Source organism: Amphiura filiformis, chromosome 14 (genome assembly GCF_039555335.1).
Source record: "Amphiura filiformis chromosome 14, Afil_fr2py, whole genome shotgun sequence".
Classification (NCBI taxonomy): Eukaryota; Metazoa; Echinodermata; class Ophiuroidea; order Amphilepidida; family Amphiuridae; genus Amphiura; species Amphiura filiformis.
In genome coordinates, this window is record NC_092641.1 from 23,771,981 (window position 1) to 23,794,740 (window position 22,760).

Consider the following 22,760-nt stretch of genomic DNA (forward strand, 5'->3'; position numbering starts at 1 on the left):
AAAATCTCATTTTCGTCAACAGTTCTGATCAAGATCACCTTTACATCAAATAAAACTAATGATTGTATATAATCCTTTAAAAGGTTATTCAGCAACATTTTAGAGAGCGATTTCGGAAAATCATCGAAATATGGTAGCAACATGCACAATGTATCGATTACTGAACTGAAGTCTGCGTTGGAAATCATACTTCGTTGCCTTCTTGACGTACGAACGCAATGTAGCAATAAATTTAATACAAAGATTGAAAAAGTTGAACAACGTTCGTGATTTGTTTTTCAACATAAGATCGACCATGAAGAAAGTGCGCAGCTAAAAATCAACAGTTCTGATCAAGATCACTTTTACATGAAACAGATCATTGTATATAATGATATAAAAAATTATTCATCCACATTTTAGAGCGCGATTTTGGAAAACATCGAAGTATGGCAACAAAATGTGCAAGGTATATCGATTACTGAACAGAGGTCTGGGTTACAAATCATAATTCGTTGCCTTCTTTTACTTACTGGCTGAAAAGGACTTCAAGGTCATAATAAAAAAAGGTCTATTTCTCATATTTTGCAGTTATTTGAAACTTGTCAAAGGTAAGAAAAGAGAACTTTTCTCACTTTTCTCATTTCTGTGTATGTTCACATGGAAGAAACCTTCACATATGAAAATCAGGCAATCTATTCGTCAAATCCCACAAGCAAGAGAAATAACGGTATTAACAAAAAGGAAAACAAATTGTGCTAGTTCTCTCCGGTTTCACACAGATCAACGTAATCCGAAACTTTTTTCAAGTTCAATTCCAATTTCATTGTCAGATTGACATAAAAGGAATTTCTGCATGTGTAAAATGCGGCTGTTCTGTAAGCAGACGATTTCTTGGCGCCATACTAATATTAATTGCAATATAGAAAATTGCGCCAACTGACTATTTCAATTAAGTTGTGTTAATCGCCAGCATATGGTGTACAAATACCAGTCTTCCAGCAGCGTTGCATCACGGGTAGTTAATCGACCACGGAACGTCTTTAACGAGTTTTGTCAAACTTTCAATATCTGTTCACTTCTGTCATTTCTATCTTCACTTTGATCAAATCTGATCGTATCTAATTCTACTTCTGTTCTTCTTCATTTTGTTCGTCTATTTTTTGTCATCTTGATTCTCTTCCTGTCTGCTGTTCCTCTTTACCATCGTTTACTGCTCTTTCACAAGTTGTTTTGTACTTCTTTTGTACTTCGCCTTCTTTCTTCTTCCAACTATCCTCTTTATTGTCCTTCCTGTCTTCTTCATCGATATCAGTATCATTACCCTCTTCCTCCTCCTTTTTTTCAAGATTTAAGGAATTCTTCATCCTTCTTCCTTCTGTTCCCGTTTCAAAGGTTTTACTTCTAACTTTAGGGTGCAATATACATTGTCAGTTTTATTTTTCATTCTGATGATACTCTTTTACTAAATTTTCCGTCCAGAGTTAGAGTTTCATATTTCCCTGATAACCCACATTTCAAGCCAGGACACCACAGGTAACCATAATGCTTATGGATAACGGTTTAAAACGCGCGGGGAAGACACATATAACGTTATTCTACTCAATTGCCACAATACAACTGCTCATATATGTTGCTATTAAACATCACAGCAACATTCACGCGGACACATGAAACATACGCACAAGATACATTCCTTCCCCTTCACGCAGCTTTCCCGGTTAGTATTTCAAGTTTTAAATGTAAATTTTAACACCATGTTTGCCTGGATGAAGAAGAAGGTCGTGATCTTTTTGTAAAAATTTAAGTTAAAATAGCAGTGGTAAGCTGGCCATGCTGAGATAGTGCTGAGCAAATCATTGGTCTAGCCCTGACCTTGTAAATATTCTCCGCCATGGGAAGCCGATGGAACGACGTACTACTTGCACTTTTTTTTTTTACAAATCTAGAAATATATCTTGGTATGTGTCTATTATCATTACATCAATCAGATAGGGTCGAATATCAATTTTTAAATTCAACTTCTGTCAGTTGCACTTTTTGACCTTTTTTTTTTAACGCAAGTCGGTCCAGGGCTTGTAAAAAAGCGAAATTATCATCAACGATAATTGTGGACAAGGTGGTGGAGGAATCGTCGCGTCGCGGCAAACTTCCCCAAGCTACATGTCCGCTTTCCGGCAACCGACTTTTCCTTTCAATCCTACCTGATGAACACCGAATGACTATTCTTGTAGATTGCGACAATTGTATTCATGGTACAGAATAAATCGTCGCGGCAAATATTGCCAAACTACTGGTACGTTTTCCGGTACTAGATTTCCTTGTTTACACCCACCTGAACACTGGGATCACCATTGTTTCAAGTCAATTATCCGTTACTCAAGATGTGGTGGTTGCACTTTCTGACCCATTCTCAAATTCCAAACACTCTGCCGAATGTTTCTACGAGAGCTGAGTAATTGTTAAGGATCGTTTTGCAAACTTGCGGCAAACCTTTACCGAGAAAATCGGTCCAATTTTCCAACATAACCTTGCTACCACCATCCATGCACCCACCTGCACACCGACATCATATATTGTTTTTCCGCTTTAATGAATCACAATTTAAGGGTGAACACTATTATGACTATCCGATACAAAAGCACAACAGGTGATTGAAGCACTTTCAAATCTAAACAAAGAGTCTTGATATTATTGAACAAATATAGCGAATAATTTTGAGTTACGGTTGTTACGAATCCTTCAAAACTTCACCTGCCTGATACATCGGGCTGTTAGATTCCTGTTTCCCACCCCAGTTAAAAAGAGGTTCAAGCTCCAATGTAAAATCCTGGCTGAAACTAGGTCCCCACTCTAGATAAAAAGGTTCTCATCCAAGTTATTATAAGTAACTATTCTAAAATGTTAGAGTATTTGGGGTGGTGGGTAGCTTTGTTTGTATCTTAAAAAAATTTTTTTTGAGTGGTAGGTCCGATTTCCAATCACGATCGTCCAATAATTACGCTAAAAACGGTCAAACAGTGCACACTAAAAATATTGTTGCAGTTGGCAATTGTTGCAATTGAAGTAGTAGCAGTTGTTGTTGTTGCTGTTGTTTGTGTATTCCACACAAGAAAAACAATGGACTATAATTATTGTACAGCGCGGCAAAAGGCGCGCAAAGGTACTTAAGATTTTTATGTTGGATGCCCATGATCATTGTAGTAATGTTGATAACAGGGGCGGCATATCTTTCTTCTGTTACTTAAATTTCAAGTATTTTAAATTATTCAATTCCTGAAATTAAGATTTAATATAAAAATCTAAATATATTTGTTACACCCCTGTGGAAGAACAGCCCAATATCACGGGCCCAATATCAGATGTCAGAAATGTCAGAATATTGTCAAGGTCATTTTATGCCAGTTAAGATTAGTTGTGTTTTGCTATTGTGTTTTCTGCCATTCTAAGTAGAGGACGCCCAAATCCGCCTATAAACAAACTAACAAGAAATGTGGTTGCATAATGTTTTTTATTGTTTAAGTCAATATGCTGAGATAGAAATGGTACAGATCATAAAGTGAAAGCATATTAAAAAACTAATTGCAAATGGCAAACAGTGTTGTAAGAAATATATAAGAATCTAACCCTTTCCTGCGGCCATAAAAATTGAAACGCAATACCAATACCCAGCGCATGAAAGAAGAAGTTTATCTCAAAGTTCGTGAGGCAGGTAGTTCCGTGTAAGATAAATTGGTGACCAAGTCATAGAGCCTGTATCAAATCATAATCATGGTTCCAGTGGTTGTGACAAATTCGTGGTTTTTGGCCTGTAGGCACTTCAAAGTAGTCGCCGTAATGCCTGCACTTAAAATAAAGCCCAAAACACAGACATTTCCGGCAAGTAAAGTACAATAATTATTAATAACAAATATCTTTATTTTAAACTTTTGGCCTTCCTGTTTACTACTTCATGGAATATGACATTTAACAAACTGTTCGACTGATTATTGTTTGTTTAAAGTACTATTATTCTGCTCGATGTGTCAATTTACAACAAATTCTACCCATATACGGGTTGAACTATGCCAACTATTCCTCATTTTTAGCGGGGCTTTTTGAATCATAAACAAGGTTTTTCGGTAGAATTTGTCTTTTTTACATTGAATTAATATCAACTACTTTGTTAACGCTTTTCTAGAGCAGAGACGCCGAGGGTTGGGAAGGGGACTTTCAATGGGGAGACTCTTGCTGAAAATGGTCAAAAAAGGGGCAAAAAATCTAAAATCTAAAAATTACAGCGGCCAGCATCCCACAATGGCACGCGGAGAGGGAGTTGAGGTGTAAAGATGTCCCATATGGAATCAACAGCCCCTTTGCTCTCTTGGCAACGCATTCGTTCCAGAGATATTGGTAAGAGAAGAAAATGTCCTCTCAAACATGCAAATGTGGATGTAGTTGAAAGACCGAGGACAAAGGAATCATGATCCAGGTGCTACAAATCGCGTCAGAAATACGAGAAAAAACGATGGAACAACGAGAACGACATGCATATTACAGCAACCACAAAACTAACATCAATGTCAGCAACATTAACAACAGCAAGACTTACGCAAGAAGTACAAGAACAACCCCTTTAAATCGGCAATATCCAATAAACAAACACGACAACAACCATGACCATTGTCGCATGCACAAAATGCTGCATCACATTGATTTCTTTAGCATTGGTTAGGTATTTTTACGGTGAAATCTTTAGAATCTATCGTAAAAAACAACTTCAACAAAATGATACAAAATCTATTTTGGCAACATTTTAATTTTGTCAAATTCAGACAATATGATGCAATTTCGTCACATCTTGAGTAAGTTAGTGCATCACAATTACTGGCAACCAAATACACAATGGATTTGAGGCTAAATTTCAGCATGAGAGGTAGAAGATTCACACTGCCAGAAGGGGGTGTGGGTGTGTTGGGGGAGGGGGTCATTTGAAACAAAGTTATCCCCTATACATGTGCAAGTGACAAGTAAATGGTTGGCATGGCACTCCTGCTGAATACACTAAGCCGATTTTCACCAAGGTGTTTGTGAAATTGCGCATGAGTTAAACAGGATCAAACTTGATTTCTAAAAGACAGTTTTACGATGATCATCACGACATTGGATTTTCTGGTTCTTCTTATTTTCAGCCCTTGTCATATTTGTCAGAGGTTCCCACAGCCACAGTTTGTATTTTGCACAACTTCCAAATAACGGCAACTGGCCAAGAGAATAAGAATAGGGTTACGTTTTAGGGTTAAATGTTTACGGTTAGGTTTCAAGGTTAAAGCGTTAGGGTTACGGTTACATCTTAGGGTTACGGTTAGATTTTAATGTAAGGGCTACTGGTTAGGGTTAGAGTTAAAAATTAGGGTTACAGTTAGATATTCAAAAGGTTAGGAATACACTCTTTAAAAGGGGTAATGCTCTTCAAAGAACCATTAAAGGTTCTTTAAAGGACCCTATTGGTTCCATTAGGGACTTCTGGGTTCCTCAACATATATAAAGAACTTTTGGATAACCTTTTTCCTGGTGGTGCTCCCTGCACGACAAAACGTTTCTAAGTTGCACCTCATTTTTAAGAGTGTATGGTTATGGTAATGGATAATTACAGTTAGGTGTTAAGGATAGGATTGTGGTTAGAGTTAGGATTAGGGTTAGAATAAGGTCCAGAGCAAGATTAAGGTTCGGGTTAGGATTGTGGTTGCATGGGAGTTGCGATTACTTCTCTAAAGCTACTCCGGTATCTGAATCACCACAAAATTAACTGACTTCGGTCACAAACCATATCTTTATGGTCTTTGCTCCGGTAAACCTTTTTTCACGGTCGTTGTCAGAAGAGTTTCAGCGGCTGAGTTTATTGGCCGGTGAACAGGCTATATGACTGGTACTTGTAGGCCGCTAGGTATAGCCTTGGTTCAGGCTTTTAAGACGCTCCGCAAAACGTGACAACCTCTAGGGTGCTTCTACAGCAAAACAATCAGGACCGTGGGAAGACGAGAAACCAACCATAGCCTCATGCCCAGGCATATTTATATGCTAAAGGCACATTGGGTTACACCATAGTGCCCCTAAGTTTTTGGCTGAGACTAGGAACCACCTTCAGCAGGTTGTGTTAACCTGAAGCCAAATATGGCACCAATACTTCCGATTTGATGAGTTCATGGACATACACTTTAATAATATTAAATATTGATAATATCGCTTTTATTTGTGGAATTATTGTAATTACAATTGAAAAATACTTTTGTCTGGGTTATAATGGTTATTGTAACTGCTCCACACGACAAGAAAATTCGATTTTTATCGCTGTTTTAGTGTCTACATTGACGGATGTTTGCGCTAAAAAGTTTCCATAATAATCTTAATACTAACGATCGCTCTAAAATATTACAGGGACAATAAAAATGGACACCAAATGTATTTATTAGACACTTTTTGGCAGGCTGGACCCCAGTTACAAAGAAAATCACTTGCTGTAGCTGAACGTGTGCGGCAATTTTTTTGGGTAGCAGTGGTAGCGAGCCCCAATCTCATTTCCCCCTTATGCTCTTCTGCCATCTTGTCGCGTCTCTTCCCAAATCTTCACCATTTTGATAATCTTTCCGTCTCCTCTCCACAGCTTCAATTTTTACCATGCAGACATTCGACATATCTATTATATTCCTTTATGAAATATTAGCATGATTAGCGCAATTATTTAGCAGGTAGTTTAACAATAACAATATGAATTTTACCCTAAAATTATGAATTGTATCTTAAATTATTGGGGGCTTAGAGTACTTGGGATCCCTCGCCAAAACTATTGGGGGTGCCGGGTCCAGGTTCCGGAGGCACTGAATAGATGTGCCGGATACTAAACACATGTTTGTAGGGAGCGCCATTTGTGTATGTCTCATACCGATCTACATATTCTATGGGGCAATATCGAGATCAGGGCACAGTTTTTTGACCCCTCAACAAAATTTTACTTCCTGTTTTTCCTTTTATATTGTCAATTACTTGTTTTTCTTGACTAAATTTAACAATTTAACGTTATTATCCGGGGTTGCCCGGAGATAATCTTCATTTCATCTCTCGACTCCATGGCACAATAACCTACTAATAGTGAATACTAAACACAATTCGAAAAACGACTGTCTCTTGATCTTTTATTTGTTTTGAATCATTAATGAAATGAAAATACACTGTAATTAGTTGACTACAACTTGCCTTTTCAAGAGATTTTAATCTTACACAATGTTTACTTAATTTCCATAAACTTTCTGTTACCCCTTCCCTTATCAGCCAGCTCATTTTAATTAATTGCAGGTTTTTTTATTAATTATATTTTGAGAATATGGTTCAATATCAGACTTGGAGTCATTTTCCTTGCCGGTAGCCAGCCCCAGCCTTGGCTGATATATTTAGCCTGCTAGACCTTGTCATGACGTTCTGGTGCATATTGGGTTTAAAAGTATTCTACCGACTTAGGCCTGCAACATGTCCGATTGGTGTTTGTCTAAGAATGGCTACCACCCCTAGGCCAAAATAGAAAAGTAGTAAACAACTTTCTTTGCCATTTTACTGGTGAAAGTTAGACATTTCAGGGTCTGTGCTTTTAGAAAAAGCCGGTGTCTGAGGCAATTCTGTAAGCACGGGGACTGGGATTGAATCTGAAATGGCTTTTAAAAACTATAGTCGTGATATAGTAGAATATAATCTAATTCTGGTCCCCATTCTGTGCGATCTGATATTCTGCTTCTGTTCAGTTTCTCGTTCAAGGACAATGGGGCACTGCACTTGAAATCCATACACCCCCTTTGGAAGACATGATATTAATCTCCCACAGAGGGATGTAGCTTTCAAACGGAGTCACCCATTCAGGTAACCATTTGAAATTCACAATCCCTGTGAGGGAGATCAAAGGCATATCTTCCATATGGGTGTATAGATTCCAACTTTCCAACTGGAATAGGGAAGTCTATGGATTCCAACTGTATAGCCCATAGGCCCAATATCTGATTTCCTGTACCAGAACGCTCTAAAATGCATCTAAATTCAGATTTCTTCTTTTTAAGGCATAAGTGAGTTGTCGAGATATAGAAATATATGTATTATTGTTTGAGCAATGTGCTTTTAATTAATATTTTGGTTGCGCACTGAATGGTCAATAAAACAGGTTCAAAATGTGTTCAAAATTCAACAGGTACTTTAATCTCTTCTGTTGCTCTGCATAGATTTTACTACGTCGGGTACTGCGTCCATGTCAAATTAAATACAAAAGATACAAAAGTCATGAAACCATTTCCTTCTCACATTGGGCTATACATTTGAAATCTACACCCCCTGTGGAAGATTTGGTTAAAGTCTTCCACAGGAGGAGTATGGATTTCAGATATATAGAAGAGGCAATTGGGTAACTTCCATTTGAAATACTCACTCCAGTTGTGGAAGATATATGTAAAGCCATGAGCATGGGCTTCAAAATAATAAACCCCAAATTTATTAAAACTTTTCGTAAATCTTCCGCAGGGCGTGCTGGATTTCAAATGGAACAACCCATTTTTCTCTAAGAGCAATCCATCGATAAACAAACCCTGATATTTTGTTGGGCTATTCCAATTAAAATTCACACTACCCCTGTGGAAGATTTAGCTAAAATCTGACACAGAGGGAGTATGAGTTTCGAATACAATAGGCATTATTGGTTAACTTCCATTTTAAATACTCACTCCAGTTGTGGAAGATATAGGAAAATCCATAATACAGAGGGAGTATGGGTTTCAAAATGATTTACTCTGACCAATTACATTTGAAAAACATACTCCCACTGTGGGAGATATTTCCAAAATCTTCCACAGGGGTAGTGTGGATTTTAAATGGAATAGCCCATTGGACGAATGCGTATCAACCTTTTGCATCATTTTTTGCTTAAAAATATAAATATTCTGGAATATTTCAAGAGAAGGCAACTTGTGCGTAAATATTAAACGCCAACTTGTTGCTGATCCAGCTCTAACGTACAGATCGGACTGGGCAACATGAGGGGAAAGATGGTGAGATTATTGTTTCAAATACACTCTTGCAAGCTAAAACTTTTTACCAATGCAACCTACATCTTGTAATTGAAATTTGCTTCATATTTCAGCATAATTAATAGACTATTAACAAAAATGGACGGCTGTTCATTTTCATGGCGCTTGCTTCATTAACCCTATCTGGATAATCTGTCCATCATCCATAAAGGTCACTTACACATCATCCTGTATTAACAACGGTATGGCAGACTATGTTTTCAGCTGCGAGGCGGGAATTTTTGTGGCGCGCGGTATTTTTGCATTAAGATATCTTCATTATGTTATCATCATCTCGTATCCATTATTTGTGATGTAATTTGATCGCAGTCCATCAGTGACCACTGCTTGTGGCTTATAACGTCCATTGCTCATCATTATCTTAGTAATGAAAATGATTAGTACAAGATTGAGTAATGTGGAAGTTACTTAACCCTAGAAATTGTGATGATCTTTTGCGGTGGAACTTCCAAATCATCATTGACATCGATTTCCTGTACCACTTAATCAGGAGCTTATACTATTCAGCTCATAGAAGACAATGTATTGCGAAATATTGTGGAGACCCTTTCTGTTTCTTTGAAGTATTGTTTAAGACGTATTATATATTTTGTGTCACGTGAAGAGAGTCATTTGACCATTAGTATACATGTATTATACAAGAAACATATACACGTTGTTCTTGTTGTCTTCATCCATTCCTGAAGCAAATAGTCCTACTCCTCTTTATCTTTCACTAACGCTGTACCTCTAATGATACACATTTTGTTCTCTGATTCTTGTCTTCTTCAAAATGATTATGTTTTAGAGCCAATCATTCCACTCAAATGGCAATTATGCATCTTGTCGATGAAATAAATATAATACAGTAGATAATAATGAAACTATTATCATAATTATAGGAGTTTATCTGACTTATCAAAAGCTTTTGACACGATAGACCATAGTATTATAGTTCATAAAGTTAGAACATTGCTGATTCAGAGGGATTGTTCATGGTTCAAGGGTTATATACTGTTTTCTATAACTTATATAAGTTATAGAAGTTATAGAAAACAGTATATATTTAATAATAGCAAACTTAACAGGATAATTTGCAGAGTCCGATAATGTAAGTCCTTTCTTGACACGCAAAAGCCTATAGTAAATACTTTACCGTCCAAAAGGTTTGTCATGATACTTGTCTGATCCAATGTCACTTTCTGCAAGTTGAAGTTCTTAGACACTGGCTACTGATTTCAGATTTTCTTGCAGACATTATTTACTTGAAGGTGAATTTAGTTGAATTTCCTTCGGAAGGATTATTTAAAACACCCCAACACACAAACAAACAAACAATTTTAGGCTCTTTACTCTTTATCTTGTATATAAATTACACAGTGAATAATTTCTTTGTTACATTTTAGAAGAAGTCTACCTATCATAGATCAGACCATGTAAGTAAGACCATTAGCCGATAAAATACCGAACAATCCCTGGAACAGAACCCGGGAACAGAACTTTATCTATAGCGTTCGATATCGCGCGAATTTCTCAAGGTGGATGACAAGATCTAAGAGAACTGAACCGTTTGTTCTTGCGAAAGGTTGTTTGACCTTGAAACTAAATGCATGCCGTAAGTTGCGCAACATTTTAATATATATATATATAACCTCTTGGTAAGGATAATGAATAGCCGCTAATCGACTTTCCAATGAGAGCAAATGAATACACAGACAAAATTGATTAAGGAAGTTTACATAGCAATTTGTATATCTATTTTTCTATCTTCAATAATATATATGAAGCTAAATCGTTGAAATATTTACACATAATGCAGAAAACCTAAGACAAGTCTTAATGAATTATAGTATCCTTGTTATTACTTTTTAATTTCTTGTTGCCGTTGTTGTTAATGTTGTTGCTCTTTTTCTTTTTCTTGTTAACCTTCTTTCTGTTGATTTGCGACAAATGAAGAGCTTATTTCCAAACCGTGTTAAGTCTACACACCCATGTTTCTGATTTACCTGTTCGATATTCCAATGGGTTGTGGAGCTATAGGTATTATTATTTCAGTTCGATGCACCATTACAAAGCAAACAGTGGATGGATGCACAGTAACAATACTGTTCGAGGCCTTTGTTTCCCAAATGAGAACAATAGTCTGCATATTATTATGCAGCATTTTTATGGTAAATAATGGCTTGTTGATGTTACAACTCATTGTTGCTAATGTCAAACTTGTCAACGTAATTGTGATTGTATCACACAAGTAAATGAGACACATGGGGTTATGGACTTAACACGGTTTGGAAATAAGCTCTTCAAATACAGCTAATTAAAATAGTAACATACTTTGTATAGAATCATTCAACTAAACCTACGTGGCGCTGGCCAAAGCATGTTTGACCTTGAGATACATGTACAATGGACACCGTAGTAACACTGGATCTATAACTACAAGAACATCATACCGATAGCCACAAAGATGGTAACTATAGTACAAAGGCAATAACTTATATATACCATTATGTATTGTAGAATAATCGGAAGATAACGGATTACTTCTGCAGAATGCTCAGCAATTGCAATTATCGCAGCCCCACATAGATAGCGCCATTTTGAGAGGTACGGCGGAAATTGGAAAAGGCGCATTGAAAATCGCGCTACGGCATTGTTTACCTTAGCGTACCAAGGAAACAATTTTGTATGATTTTCTTGTACTTTACTTCTTTTTTTTTTACAAAACTTTTTTTAATATAATTTTACATTCTAATGTTAATGTTTGCTTACCGTCATCTATGTCAACTGCGGGCGCTGTTTTTCTATTCCATTGATTTTATGTCTATTTTCATCCTTGTAGACATTGAGCAAACTACACTCGGCCACCGAATTCAGGATATTGCACATTTACAAAAATGACAAATATTTCATAAAATTTTATATAATGACTCCAATCTCCCTACTTGCTTCTCACTTCTGCAACCACTACTACTAAAATGATTTTATAACACTAACTTGGCATGGTATAGTTAAAGGGTATCTTTTCGTGATACGTTTCTTTTCGTTGTCCTGATGAGCACATAGCATGAGTTACATATGTACCACTGCGTTCATGCCGGCCGCCATGTTAAGGCTTTACACGCTCATATCGTACCAAACGTATTAACTTAAAGTTCTAATCATCCTTCCTTAAATTTCAAGGCGATAACACAAGAACTACTTCACAACTACTTGGCATATTTGTACTCATATAAATGCATTTTTCATGTAGATATCAAATATTGGAATAAAATTTTACAATATTGAAATTTTTGATAATTTTATTTGAAAATTAAGACCTTTTGGATGACACACGGCGAGGATTAATTTATGCGCCCTAGATATCTGTCACGATTTGGCCCGCGTTTCTCGCCTAGTAGAGCCCTTAGCGCTGGGCTTCATGTGTTTTCTCCCTACGAAACATGCAAGACTACACGGTTGAGCGCGCCAGGAAGCGGAAACCATGCAAGAAAATGGTTTTAAAAATCAGTAGCAAAAAAGTCTGCGTAACGTTTGGAGCAGTAGTCAAGGTTTTTTTATGAAAGCTTTAAAATGTGTTTGGTTTAAGACCAGTGCAAATGTGGATGTAATGCTTGTATAAGTATTAGTTATATACTGCTCCCAAAACATGGAATGCTCTCCCAAAGTCTGTCAGAAAATCTGATTCCATATGCACTTTTAAGAAGTCTCTCAAAACTCAGTTATTTATGCATTAGTTGTCTTTTTATTCCATTGTTCCTGTTGTGTTTCCAAGCGCATCGTTCTTTATATAGATGCGCTATATAAATGCTTGTAATGTAATGTTAGCATGCATCCTGTGTCCCTATTATTATGCAATTAGAATTCGACAAAAGGTCCTTAAACCCATCTACAAGGAAACATGCCAGTCATTTATAGATAGTGGATTAAGATCCTCGAGGGAGAAGAACGTACATAATTTAAAGACAATAACAAAGTTGAAAAATATAATTATTCACCCAATATTTCCAACGTAACCAAAACAATAATACAACATCATTAGCGCCATTACAAATGGTGACATCATCGTCCATTCTAGAGCCACGCGGGGAAAACTTGAATTATAAGTTTCCTAAAGTTGAATTACTGAATTGCATAAAAAGCAACGTTATATCCTTTTTATTGACATTCCACATATACTTATTGTATATGCTAATTATTTGGCTGTTGATCATGAGAACGTAAGGTATTGTATGAGTAACTGCTGTTGTTCAGTGCGTCCATTGTGGCCAAATTTGCCACAACATCTGAGATCTTTCTTTTCTGTTATCTGTTTTGCATTTACCAAAAAATGATACTACTGCGATAACTATGATGGAGGGTTTTATATCTAAATTGAACTTGAATGTATAATGTAAATAGTATAATTATTAATTTTAATTTTTCATCCATTGTCTAAAGTAGCCACAATATTAATGCAACATTATTAGCGCCATTACAAATGGTGACATCCATCGTCCAGTCTATAGTCATACGATGACAAACTTGTTGAATTATAAGCTTCCTAAAGGTGAATTACTGAATTGCATAAAAGAGTGTAATATATTTTTATTGACATTCCATCGAATCTTTACGTTAATTATTTCGTTGTTGATCATGAGAACGTAAGGTATTGTATGAGTAACTGGTGTTGTTCAGTGCGTCCATTGTGGCAAAATTTCCACGTCTGAGATCTTTCTTTTATTTGTTATCTGTTTTGCATTTACCAAATAATGAATACTTACCTAATACTGCTGCGATAACTAACTTATGATGAATGGTTTTTTACTTAAATTGAACTTGAATGTATAATGTAAATTGTATTGTAGTATAAATAAGAATTGTATAATATTATATACGTTGGGTTATACCAATCAATGGGTGAAAGTGTTTGAGAGCGTCCATTGTAGCCATTTACTAAAACACGCGTTCAGTGTCTTAGCTGAATCATTTGTAAACACTGCGAAAGTTCTTCTTCGAATTATTTTCCCTCTTACTTTGTTTTAATTTCAGATAAACATTATTATAATTAAGTTAAGTAGCTAGATGTTGTTTAGTGCGTCCATATTGCAGTCAAATTTGCCACAACGTCCGATCCGAGTTCTTGGTTTCATTTGCAGAGATTAAAACAATGTTTCTTTCTGTTATCTGTTTTTCTTAACCAAATTATTATACCAAATAATGAATAGTTACCTAATACTGTTGTGATAACTATGATGAAGGGTTGTTTGCTTAAATTGAACTTGAATGTAAATATGTAAATGGTATTCTAGTATAAATAGGATTTGTATATAATGCAACGTAAGTTTGGGTAATGCCGGATAAATGGATAAAAGTGTTTGAGCGCGTAGCCATTTACTAAAACATGCGTTCAGTGTCTTATCTGAATCATTTGTAAACACTGGGAATGACCTTCGTCTCTTTTCTGTTATCTGCTTGTCGTTACCAAATAATTTCACCAAATAATGAATTTTGCACACTAAATACTTGAAACTATTTGGTTATTGATCAGGTGAACGCAATGTATCTGGTTGTTGACCAAGAGAACGCAATGTATGTATCGGGTGAGTAATGTTGTTCAGTGCGTCCATTGCCACATTGTAGCCAAATTTGCTACTTCGTGGTTTCTTTACAGAAATAACAAATCAACTATTATCTGTTTGTCTTATTTTTACCAAATACTAAATAGCTACCTGACTGTTGGAATAAGTTAAACTTGACTGTGCGTGAGTACTTTTAATTGCTTCCATTGTACCCAGTTTTACTAATTCATACGTCCGGTTTTTTCGGATTGTTTGAATCCGCAATAAACTTTCCTCGTTACTGATGCGGTGATACATTGCTATACCATAAATACCACAAATCAACTAAAATACACGCAAGAAAATAAACCATCAATTAGGTATGGCTTCATTTATACAAAATATTTCTTTTGCGTTACCTGCTTGTCTTTACCAAATACAGTAATGTTACCAAATAATTAATTTAATTTTCCATAATATATGTATACTTTAACAATTGGTTATCATTGATCAAAGTATCTGGTTAGTAACTAGATGTTGATCAATGCGTCCATTGTAGCCAAATTTGCTACTTCTTGGTTTCTTTACAGAAACAACAAATCAAATTTTTTCTGTTATCTGTTTGTCTTTACACAAATAATTTTACCAAATAATAAATAACACATAGCTACCTAATACTGTTGCGATAACCATATTGTAAGATGTTAAACTTCTTGGAATAAGTTAAACTTGAATGTGCGTGAGTATGAGTAGTTTTAATTGCTTCCATTCTAATTCCTGCGTCCGGTTTCTTCGGATTGTTTGAATCCACAATAAACTTTCCTATTCTTGTTACTGATGCGGTGATACATTGCTTACCATAAATACCACAAATCAACTAAAATACACGCAAGAAAATAAACCATCAATTAGGTATGACTTCATTTATATAAAATATGTCTTTACCAAATAATGAATTTGCCATCGTATGTATACTTTAACAATTGGTTATTAACCAAAGTATCTGGTTAGTATAACTATACATGTTGTTCAGTGCGTCCATTCTAGCCAAATTTGCTACTTCTTGGTTTCTTTACAGAAATAATAAATCAAATCTTTTCTGTTATCTGTTTTCTTTACAAAAATAATTTTACCAAATAATGAATAGTTAAATAATACTGTTGCGATAACCATGGTGTAAGATGTTAAACTTCTATAAATAAGTTAAACTTGAATATGCGTGAGTAGTTTTAATTGCTTCCATTCTAATTCCTGCGTCCGGTTTCTTCGGATTGTTTGAATCCACAATATACTTTCCTATTCTTGTTACTGATGCGGTGATACATTGCTTACCATAAATACCACAAATCAACTAAAATACACGCAAGAGTATAAACCATCAATTAGGTATGGCTTCCCACGATATCATATCATAATTATTCAAATAATAAGTCCAGAAAAATTCTTGTGTTGTGAGTAACGACAGTTGCTTGTCAATTTGGCAAGGCAGATGATCAAATAATGTCCACAACTTGGGTAAGGTTTTCTTGTGGTTTCGATTTCGTTGTATGGTCCAATTAAGCTCACTTTGGCTTGGATGTTTGCAGTGTATTTTAGTAGCTGCATTAAAAGTGTAACTATAAGCAATGCGGTAGGGTTGTTATACCGAACTTCTGATGCCAAAGTTAAGGCATAATAGAATACTATGGCTATTATCTTAACCTCGTTTACTTGATCATTCAAAACTTACAACTTTAAAGTGAAGAATTCTTCATCAGGGGTTTAAGTATTTACGAAATATTATAATTTTCAGTAAAACGAATTGTTATTTCGTAAAAGAATCCAAATTAAGGCTCTAAATACTACAAAAGCATTAGCCTATATTCCGCTCCAATTGCTGTAGGTGCACCAATCAGCGTAACTCCCGAGTTTCGAGAAGTTTATAGCCTAGTAATTAAGAAAGCATTTATTTACTTGTATTGTGTGAACTTCTTTTTAAGATGGTACATGGTCAAAAGATACGCAGACTGCTAAAAAGGTCATACAACACATTGCATTTCAGAAACGTTTCTTTGCCGATGGCTCCCGAGCTCTCATTGATCAAGACAGAAACCTTTGTTCAGCAAATTCATGGATTCACCGTGATAAGCTGAAAGAATATTTGATTCATACTAAAAACGTTTTTTTGTGTGTTAAAATTTAGGTTCTTAAAGTGTGTACCTGTTTCGAAGTACATAAATATAAATTTGTTTTTCAGGAGCAAAAACCACACACTAATAAACCCACCACTCAAGACGGATAAAAAATATGCCTGCAACTTTTCTTACAGACTGATGGATGCAATTACCGCCTTTCCATTAAGTTTTTAGTGAGCCATTATAATTCAACGCTGAAATCTGAGAGCAATTCTTGGTAAACCTATGCGTTATGTACAAAATACCTCATCAAATAAAATGAACCTGGATGGAAGAAAATAGTGCACTTTTATTCCGCAGACTGAAGCCACCTGGAGAGCTTCGAACATTACGCATTTGTTTGCTATGGGCAGGGTTTGATAAAAACAAAATGTCCAAAGTTTTACAATAATTCCTAAAATTATAAAGCTTACTCAAGAACCACTGAACCAGTGCTAGTAATGTTTGTGTTCATCTCAACGGATTTTTCATTCTAATTTCAAAAATCGTCACGAAGTTTTGAATTTTTAACATTTTTTGTGGAAATTTTAAAAATGTGTTGGTCGTCTACAATCAATGTCTGAGGGATAAGACGCCATATTGGTGATCCAATTCGCCAACTGTTCACCGGCTTGCCTATACCATAGATCTTCTATGCCTATACATCAAACTTATTAACTACCAAAATCTTTTTCAGCATCCAGAAAACTAGTTTTAACTTAGCTAGATTGTATTGCTGATACGGTTCCATAAAAGATTTCCTTCCTTTGTAATTTCAAACTCTTGAATCCGTTACTACTCACACATTCTTCCAAGTTATATTCTTCGTTCCTTTATGCAAGAGAGGAACGCTTTCAGACAGAATTTGGGAAGTGTCCCAAAGTTATTAGAGAGATTGCGATTTCCAAACGTAGCATCGAACGTACGTGGAATCTATTCAAAATCCCGTCACAGGAGAGTGATTTTGAATAGATTCCACGCACGTACGTTTGTACGTTGGAAATCGCAACCTCTCTATTATACGCTAAAACCCTTCCGAATTTTGTAAGCTCTTAACTTAAATGAGTTACCATTGAAAATTGTTATACGTTTGAGCAAGGTAACCGAACGGTTAGAGCGTTCGACTAATGGTCACAATTTTGTCGGTTCGAACCCAGTCAAGACCAATGTGTTGTGTCCTTGGTTAAGACCCTGCCTTGCTTGTAATGTACTCCATGCACTCAGGCAATGGAGGAGCTGTTAGGTGGTAGTCAATTCTAAAGGGCGGCTATATACAGATTTCCATTTGAAAGGCTCATTTCGGACAATTTCACGATTTTTTTATACATTCTCTTGCATTTCCAAGCTTTTTTTCCTGTAACATTGGCAACTGGAATTCCAGTATTTTTCAGGAAGCAAACCTTGAAATCCAGATATTTCTTTTATAGAAAATTTAATCCTCTATAAGGGATATGCGCTTATTTTGTTTTTTCGCAATAAAATGTTTTTGACCAAATTGAACAAATTTAGGGATGAAATCAAAACTCGACTGGCGGTTGACCGCCGGTTCCGTCCGGTTTATATTGTTCTAAACAATGGAAACCGGAAGGAACCGGGCAGAACCGGCGGTCAACCGCATAAACAATGGAAACCGGACGGAACCGGCGGTCAACCGCCGGTCGAGTTTTGATTTCATCCCTCAGATAGAGTGCTTCAAAAAGTGAAATTTGACATAGGGACACAACGGGCTGGTTTTAATAAACCCTTACATAACAACACTTATTATAAGATCGAACCAAATTTTTGAAAAATTTTCAAGATCGTCTGCAAAGGATTAAAATCAGTCGAAACAACAGCGGCCAAGTTCAAATTCGTCTCCGTTTCGTGTTTCTGCTCGCAGCATGTCCATATTTTTGAGCAGCGGGTTCCAGGACGATAATGGCGTCCAACATGGAGGTAAATTTGTACGGCAAGATTTCCCGATTCATTTTGGTGTATATGCGTAGACACATGGCGCCCATGTAATGACATAGCGTGACTAAAACTTGCCTAGGATGCACTTTTTCTTAGGTTATCTCATATTTTATTATTATTGTTTTGTGTGCTGCAATACGACTTGTAGCACTTTATCTTGCGAAAGTTCAAAATTCTAACAATTTTTTCATGGTTATCTCAAGAACCACTGAACCAATACTAGGCTTGTTTGTACTTATTCGAATGCACTTGACATGCTGATTTCAAATCTGGTCTTTAAAATGAAAAATTCTGAAATTTTTGAAATTTTGTCTGAAATTTTGTGGACCCGATGTCTGCCATCGCCGTCTGTTTGTAAAGGGTTTTTATAGTGTATTTCATTTGTTGGAAATTATCATGAATAACGTTTTTGGTATGTTGGTTTCTTAACCATTTCCTGAAAATTATTATATTTTGTTCTGTAATCACGTTTAACAAATTGGTATAGAGTTATACGTTGTGAATGAAACCTGTAATTTGCCACAGATGGTAAGACGGCGTAAAGATAAAAAACACCCGAAGTCTGATCAACGTATGCCAACATAACATGCATACATACTAAAGGTATTATAATCAGGTATATTATGATGGACATATTGATGAAAGTCGTAGATAGAGTTGGGTATGGCTGATATTTTCACCATGAAAAGACATCAGATGAATCAACAAACCTTTTTGTAAATCCTACTTCTTGTACTTTCTATAAACAAAACAACGCTTACTAATTTCATCGTCGTCTTTATAGGGTGTCTTTATGGTGTCGATTGCGCTATCTTCCGTAGATAGCAGAGCTGTTAAAAACCTAATTACGTTTCTTCGCAGATGATTTGAAACAATGACAAACGTCATCTAATATCTTCATACACAATGTAAAAGTTAAGAAAGCTTATATTATGTGGGTACATTTTATCTATCCTACACTTCGTCCATAATATCATTTTGTATCACTTTTAGCCACTGTTTAGCAATTAAAACGTTGTCTTTTTAGGATTCCTTTATGGTGCCGATTGCGCTATCTTCCGTAGATAGCAGAGCTGTTAAAAACCTAATTGCGTTTCTTCGCACTCCTGTTAAAACAATGTGATTTGGAACAATGACAAACTTCGTCTAATATCTTCATATACAATGTAAAAGTTAAGAAAGTTTATATTATGTGGGTACATTTTATCTATCCTGCACTTTGTCCATAATATCATTTTGTATCACTTTTAGCCACTGTTTAGCAATTAAAACAATGTATCACCTTTACACCTCCCTTTAAGTTTACATTATAGGCGGTCTGTGGTCTAATAAAATAAAGATTATAAACGTATTATCACCTTTTTTGCCAATGGATAACATAGAATACGCACATAGTTAAATCTTGCTGCGATCCTTGCTGCGATGCTTACGAAGCCACTGTGAGATGCCGTAGCCCCGGGCCAGGAACTTCGCGTCGATGTAGCCTAGATTATCTCGCTAAGGTTGTCTTGCCTGTCCCTGCTTCGCTCTTGCAAATCACAGCGTGTTCTCCTTTGCAATACAATTCAATGCTTTCCACTTTGGTCTTCGCGTAGAAAATTTACCAAATGTGTGATTGTTTTTAAATATCACAGCCTATTTTTACAACCACTGAACTAATACTACGGATATTTTTACTCATTTTAATGCATTTTTCATGGAGAGTCCAAAAATGACCTTGAAAATGTACATTTTTTAAATTTTTGGGAAAAAGTTATTATCTCAGACTTTTGGACGTGATCTGCCTTCGCGTAGTTAGTGTTAAACTGATATCGTTTGTATTGTATTCGTATGGAGTCCTAGTAATAGCTAGATAGGGCAAGCAAGGGATTCCCCATGTTGCTGCTGGCGAAAATGGTGTTAGGTTGGGGCAGGTAGGGCGGAATAATGCGGTGATTTTCATGGGGAGAAATCTCAGCGAGACTGGGGCGAAGAAACCGGTATTTAGCTCATGTTTGACAACATCATGGCGTGTTCGCTTAGCTTGCTTTATGCGCGGCAGAGAAATAACATTTAAGAGTTGGAATGTTACTTTATTAAGGTTCTGTCATTTGCTGCATGTAGAGTAACTGGTATTTTCTTATAGGTGTCCGGGTTAGATGCATCACTGATGTTAAATATCGAGGAACAACTGCTTTAAATGCTATATTTTTGGCATGGTAGAACACGGCGGCAGTAAAAAGCGTTGAAATGGAATTTTTAAAAGAGGTGATGAAAATTGATTTTACAATTTTATTTCTATCATGCCGAGTTCATTTGATAGATATTTTGCTTTACAATTATTTCAATTTATTTGTTCTACTCTAGTCTTCTTCTTCTTCCAAATTAGTTTCAACTTCATTGATGAAGGCTCAAAGTAGTTCAACGCCAAACATTTTTCTGACGATAGTTTGTCATAGAAATTGTGTCTTTCTTGTCTATATTTTCCCCAACAAGCACAAAATATTAAATGTCGGGTTATCTATAGGGTATAAAACGGTCCAGTAACATTGAAAACTCGTTGCAAAACATTCTTACATAATGTTCTTTATGTGTTGACAATATGTTTTGCAAACATGTTTGCCAAAAATATATTACAATAAGTTTGACAACATTTTGTTGTATTGTTTCATAATAACCATTTTAAAAACGTTTCCATCAGCAATACGGTATGTGACTCGACATTTAAATGCTATTAAAATGTTTTCTCCCAAACTAAAACACATTTACCATGTTTACGTTTTAACATAGACTGACTTTTTACAGTCTATGGTTTTAAACACATTTTGTTTGCTCAACTTTGCTGGGTATCTGCTACACTTCCCCTCCCTGCTATTTATTACCGGTATCTCATCTCTAATACCTTTTGTAATTTTATGTCTCTGCCTCTCCCATCTGCCTCATCTCTAGATACCTCTTGCTCGCTTTCTAAGATCTCGTTCTTCTTTTTCTCTCATATTTCGCAAGAATAAGGTAGGCCTAATATACACTCTCTTAAATTAAAAGGACGAATTCTCAAAATGTTGCAAGATAAGTGTATAGGCAGAGATGTATAGGAGAATAGAAGTGGTCGCAATCCTCACCCTAATCCTAAAACATAGCCCTGTAATAATCTCTTGGATGTGCGACAGTAATTTCTGAAATGGAATTCTGTCTCTACAATTTCACAAGAACACCTATTACTTCCTCCCCTATCTGAAATTCCGGATGAAAATGTAATATGTCATTGAGTCACAAAAGTTGCTGTTATTATGTGGGTATCACATAATAAGGTACCAGGAAACAATAATTATTAAGGAATATTCTTTACTCAAATATTTTTCATCCCAAACTCACTTGGAACCTAAAAATGGAAATATGATCGGTCGGCAGCGAATTAAACCTGCAACTGTATACTTCACATTAACATGCTTTGTACGCCCACGTGCAATTACTGGGAGAGTGAAGTTTCCTTTATTTTGGACATAAAGTTGCTTGTTAGTGACCCAGCAAACACAAAATGTTTTCGGCATTATTCGCAAAGGTTAGAAAAAGTTGACAGAAAACGTTTAAATTTCGGATTATATAAAGGATATATGAAGGCTATAAAACTTTTTCATAACATTCAAAAACATTTTTTGAAATCTTACTGCAAAATATTGTAACATATTAAAATGTTAATTAAGCGTTGACGAAATAGTTTGCAGAAAATGTCTGCAAAAATGTTTTACAATAACATTTTGACAACAATTTAAAAATGTTGTTGTGATGTATTTCCATACAAAACGTTTTCATGACCTTTATATAACCTATCATTTAAAGGAGTATTTCGTGATCCTAGCATCCTCTTTTTATTACATTTTTCAGTACATATCCACGAAAAAAGCCTATTCCCAAAATTTCAGTTGATTCCGATTTTGCGTTTGCGAGTTATGCATGATTATGTGTATTACACTGCTCCATAGACAATGCGTTGTAATTTCGTTCTGGTGCACCAGAACGAAATTCAAATTTCACGATATCTTTGCAAAACGAATTAATCTGCAAGAAATATTTTGTAC

General features: G+C 35.7%; 1 protein-coding gene across 1 annotated transcript in view; it reads right to left on the reverse strand.

Annotated features, from left to right (window-relative positions):
* Nucleotides 1-1,145: 1,145 nt before the first annotated feature.
* LOC140169292 (ankyrin repeat and MYND domain-containing protein 1-like) overlaps nt 1,146-22,760 on the reverse strand; it is a 63,347-nt gene continuing 41,732 nt past the window's right edge. The window contains 1 exon segment of the mRNA XM_072192548.1: nt 1,146-1,387. Coding sequence (XP_072048649.1) covers nt 1,146-1,387 — 242 coding nt within the window.